The sequence below is a fragment of the Melanotaenia boesemani genome, chromosome 6 (assembly GCF_017639745.1).
Source record: "Melanotaenia boesemani isolate fMelBoe1 chromosome 6, fMelBoe1.pri, whole genome shotgun sequence".
In the NCBI taxonomy this organism is placed as follows: domain Eukaryota; kingdom Metazoa; phylum Chordata; class Actinopteri; order Atheriniformes; family Melanotaeniidae; genus Melanotaenia; species Melanotaenia boesemani.
Window position 1 is genome coordinate 4,551,340 of NC_055687.1, and position 14,249 is coordinate 4,565,588.

General features: G+C 40.0%; 1 protein-coding gene across 1 annotated transcript in view; it reads left to right on the forward strand.

The window, feature by feature from the left end:
- The window catches only part of LOC121641651 (gastrula zinc finger protein XlCGF57.1-like), a 46,342-nt gene extending 32,628 nt beyond the window's left edge, over positions 1 to 13,714 (forward strand). Inside the window, exons 1-3 of the mRNA XM_041987924.1 lie at positions 576 to 665; positions 762 to 845; positions 8,604 to 13,714. Of these exons, the coding sequence (XP_041843858.1) occupies positions 8,639 to 9,961 (1,323 nt within the window). The 5' untranslated portion in view covers positions 576 to 665; positions 762 to 845; positions 8,604 to 8,638 and the 3' untranslated portion in view covers positions 9,962 to 13,714. Of the gene's footprint in view, positions 666 to 761; positions 846 to 8,603 lie in introns of the transcript that reaches the window.
- Positions 13,715 to 14,249: the final 535 nt, after the last annotated feature.

The following is a 14,249-nucleotide window of genomic DNA, read 5'->3' on the forward strand; positions in this document are numbered from 1 at the left end:
CCTAGAATTGGGTTGAATAAAACTGTTTTCCAAGATGCAGCAAAGCAGAGTTCAGTTCAGCTTTGTATAGAGAAACAAAAACCTCTATAATGAACTCATATGATGAGGACAACCTTAACCTTTTAGACTTTTACACTTTAAATAATACTTTACGAATGAATTAGCTCAAACAGTTAATCAAGACCCATCTTTAATCTGGAACTTAATACCAAACTTTATTTTTTCTACATTAGGAGGACTGAGTTTCCTTTTAATTTGTAACTATAATGTTGAAAAAAATTCCCTTAAAACTTTCCCATTTTCGTGTATTTGTGTTATACGATATTCAGAAACGCTGCTTCTGAAATTGTAGCCTCCTGGCGGCTGTATGTTATTGTTCTGACTGCACTGTTTGTCTTGAAATGGTTTAAGATGAAGAAGAAGAAGAAATCTATATCACATTAACCTGTAACCTGAAGAACTAGTCACCCTGAGAATACACACTCCGATACGGAAGGTGGCAGTATGCACCTGAAACGTTGGTTGCGACCCGCCATTAAGAAGAAGAAGAAGAAGAAGAAGAAGAAGAAGAAGGAAAACAATCTAACTTCCGGGTTTTACTCACGCTGCAACATCTTGGCCCTGCAAGCCACATCACTGGAGGATCTATTTAACTTCTTTTCAAGGTATTTCTGCAACATTAATTGATGAAAACTTTAAACTATAGTTGGAGACTTCGACGTATCTTGGATTCTGACGGTTGTACGTTTCTGTCTGCGGAGGTTCAGCTCGCTGGGGAGGAACGAAGGCGTGGAAGAGGGACCGGACAAAGACTCGTTATCGAGGGACCCTGGTCGGGAAGGAAGGTGAGAATTAACACAGCTTGGTGTGTGTTACGTGTTTGGTTTAATCAGCGAGTGGTAATATTCCTGTGAACTGTGTGGTTGTGATGTTTGGTGCTTAGTGATGTTAAGTTGGTCTCGTGTCGAGATCAGTTGTCCAGACCTGCGTGAAGCTGCCCCCCCCACCCCACGCAAAACAGTGAAAATGGTCTCGATCGTTTGTGCTGCGTTAGTGCTGGTTTGTCCAGAAGAAAAAAATAGTTTGTGCTGCTTTGGTTTCTAAAGGCTAAATAATTTTTCAAATGTTAGACCGTTCACGCAGCCTCACGAAAACGGTTGTTTACAATTCGTCCGATTTTATTACCCAGAAAACTGGAGAATAATTAATTTTACAGAGAAGAAGGTTGTAGTGTGGTTTTAGAAGAAGGTGGCTTTGTCTTTTGATGAAAGTCGACAATTTAATCATCCAGCTTCTTCCTTGTTTTAATCCAATATCCAAAAAAGTTTGTTGTATAAATTTAAAAATCATTTGTGCCGGAAAACCTGGAGTTTGTGTCGTAAAATCAGTTTATGGACCAACGGTTTTCTTGTCAGGCCTAACATTTTATAACGGAAAAATTGCTGTAACCTTAGCTATTTTTTCTTCTCCTTTAACTGCAATTTAGTTTTTACTGTTTCTCAAAAGATTGAAAGGTAAGTAAAAAGCAGTAATATTATCAGTTAATACAATCCAGACTTCATAGAGCTGCATCCTTCTAATGGAGATCATGCTGTAACTTGGCATCATGCAAGAAACGTTCATCTAATGAATGCAAAGACAAACCAGTTAGACTTTCCTGGGTATTCACATCCATTTATATAATAAAAGACCCAGATGAGTGAAAATGGTCTAAATGTGTAACTTGGATGTTAAAACACATCTTTCATTTGACTGCAGTAGATTAATAACAGGTTAATGAGAATACTTGGTAATAACTACTCAAATCTGTTGATGGCATATATACATGACAGAATTATATCAAATCCAACACCATTCAAGTTTATTTAGGCTTTACCTGCAACCTCCTACAATCTTGTGGTTGCCGTGGTGACGGCTGGTAGTCACGTGAGGGGAAAAAGAGGCAGCTTTGTGTCCGAATCGCCAAGAGAATGAGTCACTATGTAGTGCAGCCCTATGTAGTGAGTGAGGGGTTAGGGAGTAGGGTGGACATTTGGACACACAAAAAGATTCCCTTCTGGAAGTTCTCTGCTCATCAAAAGAGGCCGTAGTACTGGAAAAGGGAAGCATGGTCGCTCCTAGGACCAGAGTCTGGACAGAGCTGAGTGAGCAGCTTGGAAACAGGATCTCTGCAAATGCGCTGTATACTATAGTCAAATTAAACTGATACAGTGTCTGGTCAGCTTTAGGGTTCAGTAGTAAGACCAAGGATCCAGAGAATACTGACACAGAAACATCCGAGTCAGGTTTTTATCCTGGACTAAAAAACAAGGAAGAATTTTTTTGCTGGCAGATGTCACTCTAGTGCAAGTATTAGGATAAGTAAAAAGTAATAAAATAAGTAGCAAGTAATAAAACAGACTCTTATAAAGTGGTGTCTAGTATATACAGAGCAATATATGCAAATATACATGCATTATTGTGTGAAACTATAAATGAAGTATACACTATTTTGTGTGTGTAAATATATATTATAAACTTTATATGTGTGTGTGTGTGTGTGTGTGTGCATATATATATGTGTGAAAAATCTTTATGGAATGTAAATAGTTTATATGTGTTTACACAAATATAATATTGTTTATATTACATTATACAGTATACATTACAAAATTAACTATAGTACATGGTACCTAAAGAAGAACAGCATAGTAAAATATAGCACAATGTGCTGTTGAATTGGAAGCAGGTTATGAGTTTACCATCACTATGCTTATGGCTCTGGAGTAAAAACTGGTTAGAAATTGTGTGGTGCCTCTTCTTAACCCCTTACGATGCAGACGTACCGGTCCCGGTACATGACTACCAATCAACAACATTGCAGCCATGTGTGCAAGCCCCTCCGTCATGAATGCCCACAATATACACATCCAATGAAAGCTCAAAGTCTCGTCTTTCCGATGATATAAACCATTTTGACACGCAACAACGTCAAAGCAGCCTCACATAGTTGTGTCTCCACCAGAACCAGTCTAAGGGTCTGAGGAAGGACCAGATGAAGGTCATCTTACCCTCATGGTGACCTTTTAACAGAGCATGTACATGAAGAGAATAAACCTTAAAAGTCAATTAAAGCATGATGAGTAAAAATGTACAATGTAAAAAGTGATAATGAACCCTTAATGAAGTGAATATATGAAGCAATAAGGCATAATAAGTCAAATTTCTTCCACAGTGCTGAGGAATTTAAAGCTTCTCTAGATTCTCAGTATTGATGTACAGTGTTGTTTTATCATCCTTCTTTTTTACTAAAGGCAATAATGACATATTTGTTTCTATTTAGTTTTATTTGTTTTACATAGTGTGTCAGGTTATTTTCTTTGCATGACACTGTCAGCCCTTCCTCTGAACTCTCTCTGAACTTTTCTCCTTCTCTCTCTGTCTTCATCTCTGAGTTTTCTTCTCTCTCTCTGTTACTCCTACTCTCTTTATCAAAACTTGACTTTGTGAGCTTGGCATCAGCAAATTTTGCTATGACATCTTTCATGTCTAAGGATTTTGTGATTTCTTGCTTAATCGAAAGAACAGCCAGGGAGGACAGCCTTTCTGTGTCATGGTAGTTCGCAGGTATGTTTTTTATGAGTTTGAGTTTAGAAAAGCTTCTCTCACCTGAAGCTACAATAACTGCAATACTTACATTTGGAGACAGGTCAACGATGTTTCTGTTAGTGGGACTTGCCAGTATCCTTTTAACCAGGGATGCACGATCGGCATTAATATCGGTATCGGCCGATGTTAGTCATTTTTTAACATATCGGTATCGGTCCGATAAGCAAAACTGGGCCGATATTAACAGCCGATATTTATTTTCATATAATTGCTGATTGTGTACATGTGTCGGAAGGTTTGGCCATGCAGCAATGTTTGGACATGTGACAGCGATGCAGCACTACATTGTGGGATGTAACTGAAGCAAGAAGCAATTTCAGCTATGTGGTAATTTTTACAGTGTAGAAAGAAGGTACTCGAAAAGCAGTATGCAATATCTGCAAAGTCGAAGTAATGCGAGGAGAATGCCGTGTGAACTCGTCCAGCACCACAAATTTGATATGTCATCTGAAAAACTGCCATCCAGAACTTCACAAACAATGGTGGGAAGCTAACACCCCTAATGTTTGCCGTATTTTCACTTTGTACAGAATTTGATAATCTTAAACCTTTTAAAACAAAATATATATATCGACATCTGTAAATATCGGTTATCGGCCATAACAACAATATTAATATCGGATATCGGTATCGGCCAAAATTTTCACATCGGTGCATCCCTACTTTTAACAGATCTAATTTAGTTACGTAGCGAGCCAATCCTAAAGAATCCTAAAGAATACAAGCATGCTATAGTCTAACCTCTGCTCAAAAAACCCAACGTGGATCCCACCATTCTGTGTAATTTCCAACCAATTTTCAAACTTCCTTTCATTTCTAAAATCCTAGAGAGGATTGTTTATACACAGATAAAAGAGTTTTTAGAGGAAAATAATGTTTTTGAGGTTTTTCAGTCTGGTTTCAAACCTCTTCATAGCACTGAGTCGGCTCTACTGAGGGTTTTTAATGATCTTTTATTAGCTACAGATTCTGGTGACCATGCACTCTTGGTTTTATTGGATTTAACAGCAGCCTTTGACACAGTGGATCACAACATTTTAATGACTCGTCTGGAGCATTGTGTTGGCATTCATGGTACTGCCTTGGAATGGTTCGGGTCCTACCTGTGTGAGAGGACATTCTCTCTTAAATTGGACCATTTCCAGTCATCCCCTGCTCCTCTATCCTGTGGTGTCCCCCAGGGATTCATTCTTGGGCCTTGCTCTTTTCATTATACCTCCTACCCCTTGGGTCAGTTATTAGGAAGCACAATTGTGCTTTCCGTCTGTATGCTGATGATAGTCAGGTCTATGTCCCTCTTAAACGCAAGGACTCTTATTCCTTAGAAAAACTCGTAATTTGTCTCAATGAAGTCAAAGCCTGGATGGCCTTAAATTTTCTTCATTTTAATGAAAAGAAGACAGAAGTCATGGTTTTTAGTCCTGGTTGACAGTAGGTCCTCTCCTGTCGACTTGGGTCCTCTGGCACAGTATTGTAAATCGGATGTGACAAACGTGGGAGTAAAAATGGACAGTGATTTTAACCTAGACAGGCGGATCAGTGCAGTTGTGAAAGCTAGCTTTTTCCAGCTGAGGCAACTGGCAAAGGCCAAAGACATTCTTTCAAAGCAGGACTTTGAAACAGTTATTCATGCTTTCATAACAACACGGCTGGACTTCTGCAATGCTGTATACTTCGGTGTCTCTCAGAAATCTCTGTCCTGTCTGCAGCTGGTGCGAAATGCTGCAGCACGTCTGTTAACTGGAACACAAAGGAGAGAACACATCTGTCCTGTTTTAGCGACACTGCCCTGGTTGCCTGTTATTTTTAGAGTTCATTTTAAAATTCTTTTATTTGTTTTTAAGTCTTTAAATGACCTTGCCCCCACTACCTCTCTAAGCTGCTTCACATATACTCCCCCTCCCGGTCCCTTCAGTCAGCGGATCAGCTGCTCCTGGAGGTGCCAAGGATGCGGAGGAAGCTCAGAGGAGACAGGGCTTTTTCTGTGGCGGGACCAGAGCTGTGGAAATGTCTGCCACTGCAGGTCAGACAGGCTTCATCACTGTTCAGTTTTAAATCCCTTCTAAAGACCCAACTTTTTTCATTGGCTTTTCACCCAGTATGATTTTGCTTTTATTGCTTGTATTGTTTTTATTTTGTATTGATTTAATTTTTTTTAATGATTTTGTCTTTTTTATTTAATGTTTTGCTGTTTTTACTTATATTATGTTCAGCACTTTTCAGTTCAGCATGTTCAGTAGCTGCTGTCGTAAAGTGCTTTATAAATAAAGTTGGCTTGGCTAGCCGTTGTGGACTAAATAGTCGGTTTCCTGAATCATGAGCTGTCTCTTGGGCAAGCTACACCAGTACAGGTGCTGTTTGACTGGTCTGTTGTTTCCCATCAATGTCATGGGAGATGACAGTGGTGCGAGAAGGAATGTGCTGAAATAAGCTGTGAAACTTATTAACGCGAGACAACCAGAGTGTTGATTGTCATGGAGATGCTGTAGCGTGTACCCTGCATATGAGCTTTCAGTGAACGGCAGCGCATCTGCTCAAATGAGTGTTTGGGAACCTCCCGTATCCCTTAACATTTTTATTTTATTTACTATTATTATTTACTTTGTGGCAATAATAACGAGCGTTCTTCTTGAACGCGAGGTTTGGCTGATTTCATATTTTCAACAGTAGTGTTTTTCACAACGGGCTTATATACTGTTTAATTAGTGAGCACATATTCGTCAGCAATTACAGCAGCAGCCGACAAAGTAGCCACACGCTGCTCATTTAAATAAACTACCACACTCTCGGGTAGCTGTTTCTTAAATTCCTCTAAGAGGATTAGTTCTCTCAGAGAATCAAAAGTGCTCACACCACCTAAAGAGCACCACCGGTCAAAGAGACTGCCCTTTTCCTGTGCAAATTCAACGTAAGTCTGGGATTGGGTCTTTTGATATGTTCTAAATTTCTGTCGGTAGGCTTCCGGTACAAATTCAAAAGCTTTGAGTACCGCAGCCTTCACAATGTCGTAGCCCTAGCTGTCAAGAAGAGGGGGCGCTGCTACGACCTCTTTTAATCTGCATTGCACAAGAAGGGCCCACCAGTCCTTTGGCCACTTCAAAGTTGGCGCTATTCTTTCAAACGCTGCAAAATAGCAGTCTCCATCCCAGAATACTGGAACAAAAGGAATAAATTTAGTGATATCTAAGAGACTAGAGGGGACCGAGGCATCTGATGACATGCTAGAGCCATCAGTCGCCGGTAAAGTGGACTGGGTTTGAGCTTCCAGCTCCAAACGACGCATGCGCACCTGCTCATCAGCCTCGATTTCCATGCGATGGATCTCGAGCTGCAAACTGCGCTGATGCTCCAACTGCAGCCTTGTCAATTTCATCCTCAACCGGGCATCTAGCCATGAGGAACCTGAGCCATTCTCAGAGAGAAGCGGATCATACTTAGGAAGAGTGACGGATGGAGTCATCCTGCCATCCCCCACAGAAGATGCTTTCTCGACACCAGCTGAGCCCAACTGACAATCACGCTCAGTCTTGCTAGGTCCCTGCCTCCTTGGGCAGACCAGCCACCACAGGCAAAAATGCAGATATCACTACTACTACACAAATTGAGATATATGCTCTCACCGTATCCTCCAATAAAAAAAAAAAGCTCCCGGACGAGCCCCCACTTTTGTTATGACCATGTCTCAAATCCAGGGGAATTGGGATCAATAGCAAAAACAAGCCGGACCAAACTTAAAGATGTATACAAGTAATTTATTACAAAACCAGGTTCAAAAGAGAAAAAAACAACAAAAGGTGTCCAATAGTCCGTATATCAAGTCCGGTAAAAGTAAAAAGAAAACCAATTAACATAAGGTGTCCTCAATTGAGGTAATAATTACCAATAACAATTAACAATTAAACAAAATAATAAACAATTCTCTTTATGTTTTAAAATACCCAAATACTATACGAAAACAAAATACTTATTCTAATAGAAATCCAAAAACCTTACTCTTACTCTTAACCAAATTGGAGCTTTTTATACAAACCAAAACGAAAATGCAATACCAGACGGTAGCCTTCAATACAAACCAAAAACTATTCAAACTACAAACCAAAATCTGCTATAAAACTTAATTCAAAAGCCACTCACACACGATGAGCGCGCATATCCTCAATTATCTCAACCAAAAACACAACCGTGAACTAAACTAAGGGAATTCTAAATGCTCTTACAAAATCCCACAAGGGTTACTCAGACCAGCCACTTCTATACACAATCCCAGTTGGCGAGCTGTGGGCCTAATGGTACACAGCTGCCCTGAGTGCTGGCACTTCCTCCTTCTTAAAGGCCTGGAGTCCTTCTGGTTGGCTGGCAGAGAGGAAGTGCGGAACTGTAGTCCAAAAACAGAAGAGCAGGGGTTCTGGAGGTGGGAAGAGGAGGGAGGTCCCTGCTGCATCCACAGCCAATTGCAGAGAAGCAACCGAGCACCAGAACGTAACTTACCACAACCACCGGCCACAGGCCTGGGGATGTGACAGTAGGAAATTAAGCATTATATACTTTATTTATAGTTTCAAACATTAATGCATGTATATTTGCATATATTTCTCTGTATAGTAAACACTATATATGAATCTGTTTTATAGTTATTTATTTTATTCCTTATTTTATTACCTTATCCTAACACTTGATGTGGACCGAAGTGCAACACAGGGAGACTGTCTGTTATTTATAACCATGTCATACCATACACCCATCAAATAAGTTTAACACTACATTTTAAGAAATAGAAGAATATAACAAATTTAAAGATATGTTTTTTTTACATTGGGGAGCCACTGAATTTCCCAGGGACCGACTTAAACCACCAGCTGCCGGAGACTCACTACATTGAGAACCTGTCAACATCACTGTTCAGGCTCCTTGAAATCCAGTTTTGTCTTTCTTTTTTCTTTCTGTGTTACCTGCAGCAGCTGTTGGTGATTGAAGAGGGGGTTCCCTGGAAATGGAGTCTGGACAAGCTGGATCCAGATCCCCTCTACTTAAAAGAGGAACCAGAGGAACTGTGGCCCAATCAGGATGCAAAAAGAGTGAAAAAAGTTGGAATGACAACAGGGCACATGGATCAGGTGTAAACGATGATGTAGAGTGTAACACTGCCAACAACTCCCTCAGCTGCTCTGAATGTGGTGAAAAGTTTGACAACCAACAATCTCTCCAGAGACATTTAACAGAGAATCCTTTGAGTTGTTTGAAGCATAAGAAATGTTTTAAAGTAACACGAAATATAAATTTGCGTAGAGGAGTTCACACAGGGACAAAAGCAGTTAAATGTGATGTTTGCGGTCATATCTGTAGTCATAAAAGAAAACTTGGGCTACACATGAGAATTCACACAGGAGACAAACCATTCAGCTGTGATGAATGTGGACACAGATTTAGTCAAAAGACACACTTAGACCAACACACGAGAATCCACACAGGAGACAAACCATTCTTCTATGAGGAATGTGAACAAAGATTTTGTCGCAAGACAAGCTTAAACCAACACATGAGAATCCACAGAGGAGACAAACCATTCAGCTGTGATGAATGTGGACACAGATTTCGTCAAAAGACAAGCTTAAACCAACACATGAGAATCCACACAGGAGACAAACCATTCAGCTGTGATGAATGTGGACACAGATTTAGTCGCAAGACAAGCTTAAACCAACACATGAGAATCCACAGAGGAGACAAACCATTCAGCTGTGATGAATGTGGACAAAGATTTAGTCAAAAGACACACTTAAACCGACACATGAGAATCCACACAGGAGACAAACCATTCTTCTGTGAGGAATGTGGACAAAAATTTAGTCGCAAGACAAGCTTAGACATACACATGAGAATCCACACAGGAGACAAACCATTCAGTTGTGATGAATGTGGACAAAGATTTAGTCAAAAGGCAAGCTTAAACCAACACTTGAGAATCCACAGAGGAGACAAACCATTCTTCTGTGAGGAATGTGGACAAAGATTTAGTCGCAAGACAAGCTTAAACCAACACGTGAGAATACACACAGGAGAGAAACCATTCTTCTGTGAGGAATGTGGACAAAGATTTAGTCGCAAGACAAGCTTAGACATACACATGAGAATCCACACAGGAGACAAACCATTCAGTTGTGAGGAATGCGGACAAAGATTTAGTCACAAGTCAAACTTAAACAAACACATGAGAATCCATACAGGACAGAGACCATTTTCCTTTGAGGTCTGTGGTGAATTATTTAGGTGGCCTGTCTCTGTAAAAAGACACCTGCTTGTCCATGCAAAATAGAAATGGCACTTTGAGAATGTTCTAAAATTTAAAGTGCGTTATAAATTTATTATTATTATTATTATTATTATTGTTACGGAAGCCTGTCATTGCTGCCCCCTGAGGCTCGTCACACATGCAAATGCCAGTCCTGCCTGTTCGGAGTGGCTTGACCAGACGCACCCTCGTCTCCTTCCCTCTGGTTGGCTCATCACCCAGCCAATCACATCGCAGGCTGCCAGCAACCAGGAAATAAAGGACTGCTGCTGTGTTCATTCTGGGGGGAGAAGCTGTTTAGCACAGATGGTTCCCCCTCAGCTTGACAGAATTGTGGTGGCTTTTGACTGTTTGCTGTGCTTAGTGGTGGCATTTTGGCACGTAGAATACTCGGAGTTTTCAGCAGGGTTAAACCTGACTGTTTATGTTGTCAGTTTAATAATAATTACTAATTTCATTTTGGTTTTGCCTTCGATAGCATACAACTGCTTTGGCTACTTTTTGAGCTTGAGTTTCTCATACCCCTATAGTGGGTCGTAATAAATTGGGGGCTCGTCCGGGAGCTTATTTTCTTGTAAAATATTTAGCACGGTTGGTGTGGAGCAGTGGACTTTATTGTTCTGATCGAGATGGCTACGTCCTTTGACTTGGACCGGTTTCTTGCGGCTCCTTCCAGTGTAGCTCTTGACTGTTGCCGCAAAGCTGATTTTATGCAGCCTGTGGGCCATTTTTTCCTGTTGGTCCTGAAACAGGCCATCAAGAGCCAGATTAAGTGTCTGCAGAAGCCGCAGCTGTGTGTGAAGGCGCTCTGGCTAGAAGCGACCCAGTTAATGGAGAGGTGAAACCTCTCATTCAGACTCCCAGCCCGAAGACGGTTGAGGAGGGACCGGGGGCTGAAAAGCCGGTGACACTTATCACTCTGTCCCGGTGTGATCCACTTTCCTCAAACAGTTCAGATGCCCGTGCTGGGACTCCGTTAAAAGTCTGTTTGGTTAGATTGGAGCTGGAACCCCATGAGAAGGCTGAAGCTCGCCTGAACACACAAGCATGACTTTGAAAAAACTGTTTTGGAACACAGCAGGAGTGTGTTGTCTCACGTTCTCTCTGTCCTGAGCGGAGAAAGCAGTTTTTACTTGAAGTTATTGATTTTCAATATATAAAAGAGAGAGTTATCCACATATATAGCAACATCTATAACAATACATAAAAAAATGAAACACAGTAAAATGCAATAAAACTTAAATTTAAAAAAAAAAATGTTGGAGTTAAACTTCAAATTATTTCATTATATGACAAACATTGAGATGTTGGCCACTTAACCCTCTGCCCTGGATACTTTAAAACCAAGTAGAACTGGTTCATTATTCAAAGTTCTGACTGTTGTGGCTCTTTGCGTTGTATTTGTTTAACTCTGACTCTGCTCAACAGATCCGAACCATGCGGTAAAGACCTCCATCCTCTGCTTAGCCGCGCCTGCAAGCTAGGTTAAATTTTCATTTTACGCGTTAACGGTGGTTTGTGTCTGCTCTTTGGGCATGTCGTCTTTTCCGCATCATGACACGTGTACAGTTTAGTGACATTTTACAGTGAAACCTTTCCCACATGTTTTAAAGAAAATGGCTTTTGCATGTGTGGATTTTCATGTGGACCATGTGTTGGATAAATGTGTTTTTCACATACTACACATGTCACATCCCTATTTGCATATTTATTAAAAAGGAGAAAAAGTTTTTGTTGACAGAACAGATTTAACATCAAACAAATCAGTTACAAATCTGAAGACACAAACATAACTTTATGACTTTGAACAGGGCTAAAGTTTTATTGTAACTTGCCTGAGATTTTTTTATTCTCATTTCCCTCTGCCTTCGTTTGCTGTCTATTAAACTTATTTCTTCTTTAACCATGGTGGAAATAAAGAAAGGTATTAACTACAGAATACAAAATATTAACAAAAGACTGCAGTGGTGACATGTTGCCCTGTATGGCTTGAAGCTTGATAGACAAAGAAATAAATTGAGAAGGTTTTGAGCTCAGGAACAACGAACATAAGACTGGGAGAGTTTTGCATTGTGATAGTGGAAATGTGTAAAGTTATTTACAATGTCTACACAGAAATGAGACCACACAAGGTCAAGGGTTTGCCTACAGAAATGGGTGGACTGGATTACAATTTCACAAGCAGCAAATAAAACACTTTGATTTTTAAATAATGCAAAACACAAGATTATGGACATTTCCAACCATGCCTACTCTGATATGGTGTGATAAGATAACCAAGAAAAGATCTGAAAATTCCTGAATAAAATAAGTTTATCTCTGCTGAAAACAACAGTAGAGACCCAACCCTTTTTACAGTCATTTCTTTCTCTGCAGATTTGTGGCTCAAAACTAAATTGGACTCCAACTCCAAGAACTTAAATTTCAGATATTTACCAAGTAAATTAAATGGATGTGGCCTCTCACCGGTGTGAGTTTTCTTGCGTCCACTTTTGACATTTATAATAAAACCTTTCCTATATGTTTAACAAGAATACGACTTTTCACCTGTGTGGATTCTCGCGTGGACCAACGATGCATCACGATATGTGAAATCTTCACTACGTTGTACAAAGATGAAGCAGCTTCTCTGAGTTTTCATTTAAAGAACCACTCTGAATATAAAATTTTCGCATATATTGCAAAAATATGACCTTTCGCCTGTGTGGCTTCTTTTGTGGTCACCAGTATTTCCTGAAGCCTGAAACATTTCCCACATGTATCACATATAAATGGCTTCTCACCTGTGTGAAATCTTATGTGGGCTGACAGTTTAGCAGAATCTCTGAAACGTTCACGGCACGTTTCACAAGGACTTGGCTTCTCTCCTGTATGGATTTTCTTGTATTTAAACTACAACTTGAAATGAACTTTTCCCACATGTTTTACAGGTACATGTTTTTCTCTAGCGTGGCCTTTAATATGTAACAGTGATGAGTAAATGAAGCTTTTGCCATGTTTTGCTAGAATAAGGTTTCTCACCGGTGTGGGTCCTCATGTTGATCTGTATGTATCAACCACATCTGAAACTTTTCCCACAGAATTTACAGGAATATGGTCTCACCTGTGTGGGTTCTGTCATGATTCATCATTATACTCTAAAGACTTTTCCACAAATGACACAGTTTGTAGATTTATTAACCTCATCACTGTTACACAACTCGTCGATAAGGGAGAGTCGTCTTTATTGTTCCTGTTACTACTTTTCTTTTTCTTCTGTCGTTGTATATGTTGCTGATCCTGAGTCTACATGTTGTCTTGGTTCCTGATCTTTGTTCTCAGGAGCAGGAGTGTTGTCAGAGATTTGCTGGTTTAGTTCTTGTTTACAGAGGTCGTTATCTTCATAAACAGGAATTACCACAAAGGTTTCAGTCTCCTGCTTCAGTTCCAGCTGCTCTGAGTCATAGTAGGGATGGAGTCCTCCTCTTCCTCTTTAATGGGGAGAGACTCTGGTTCCTCCTGGTTCTGGCTGGAGTTGTTCTCTGGATCACAGGGCTGGCTGGCAAGAACCTCTTCTTCTTTGATGACGTGTTGTGGGAGAGCTGAAGAAAATCAGAGGACACAAGAAAATGTTTATTACTGAAAAAAGAAAAAAAACTGCGAACAAGTTACTAAAATTTCATGGTATATTTTGTTTTTCTGGCTTTTCTACAGAGTTAAAATGTGTGTTCACCTAAAACATTACACAAAGATAAAGTGTACATTCACATTTTCAAATGTTTTTTATGTTTTTTTTTTATTCTTGCTGATATTTTAATGGATATTTATAGACTCTTTGTTTTTGTAGCATGCAAGCGAACAATAAAATATTATTTCATCCTATATTTGTTTTGGTATTTTTATGCAGGAGGATGTCTATCCAGACATCATGTCTGGCTCAAAAGCTTCAAAAAGGCTTCAAATGGAAGCTTAACTATCAGTGAACAAAGATCAGCCTGGAGTCAAAAACTATGAAGTCAGCAAGGTGCAAGGAGGGTGCATTTATTAGGGCCCCATCAAAGATACAGGCAGCGAATGCACAAGTCAGAACCCGGGTTCAGACTGAACTTAAATTTTATGCATCCATTAATTTTCACATCTACCACATGAACAAGACTCGGAGTCACTTGAAATCCCACACTTGATTCAGGACCTCATCAGCCAACCCAGAGGAAGTATTCCAGCCTTTTCCCTCCGAGGACCATGCTCTCACATTTGGAGAATATTCTCATCCCAGCAACTTCACACTAGACTGATCTGCTCCAGTGACAGCAGAAGGTCATGGCCAAGGTCT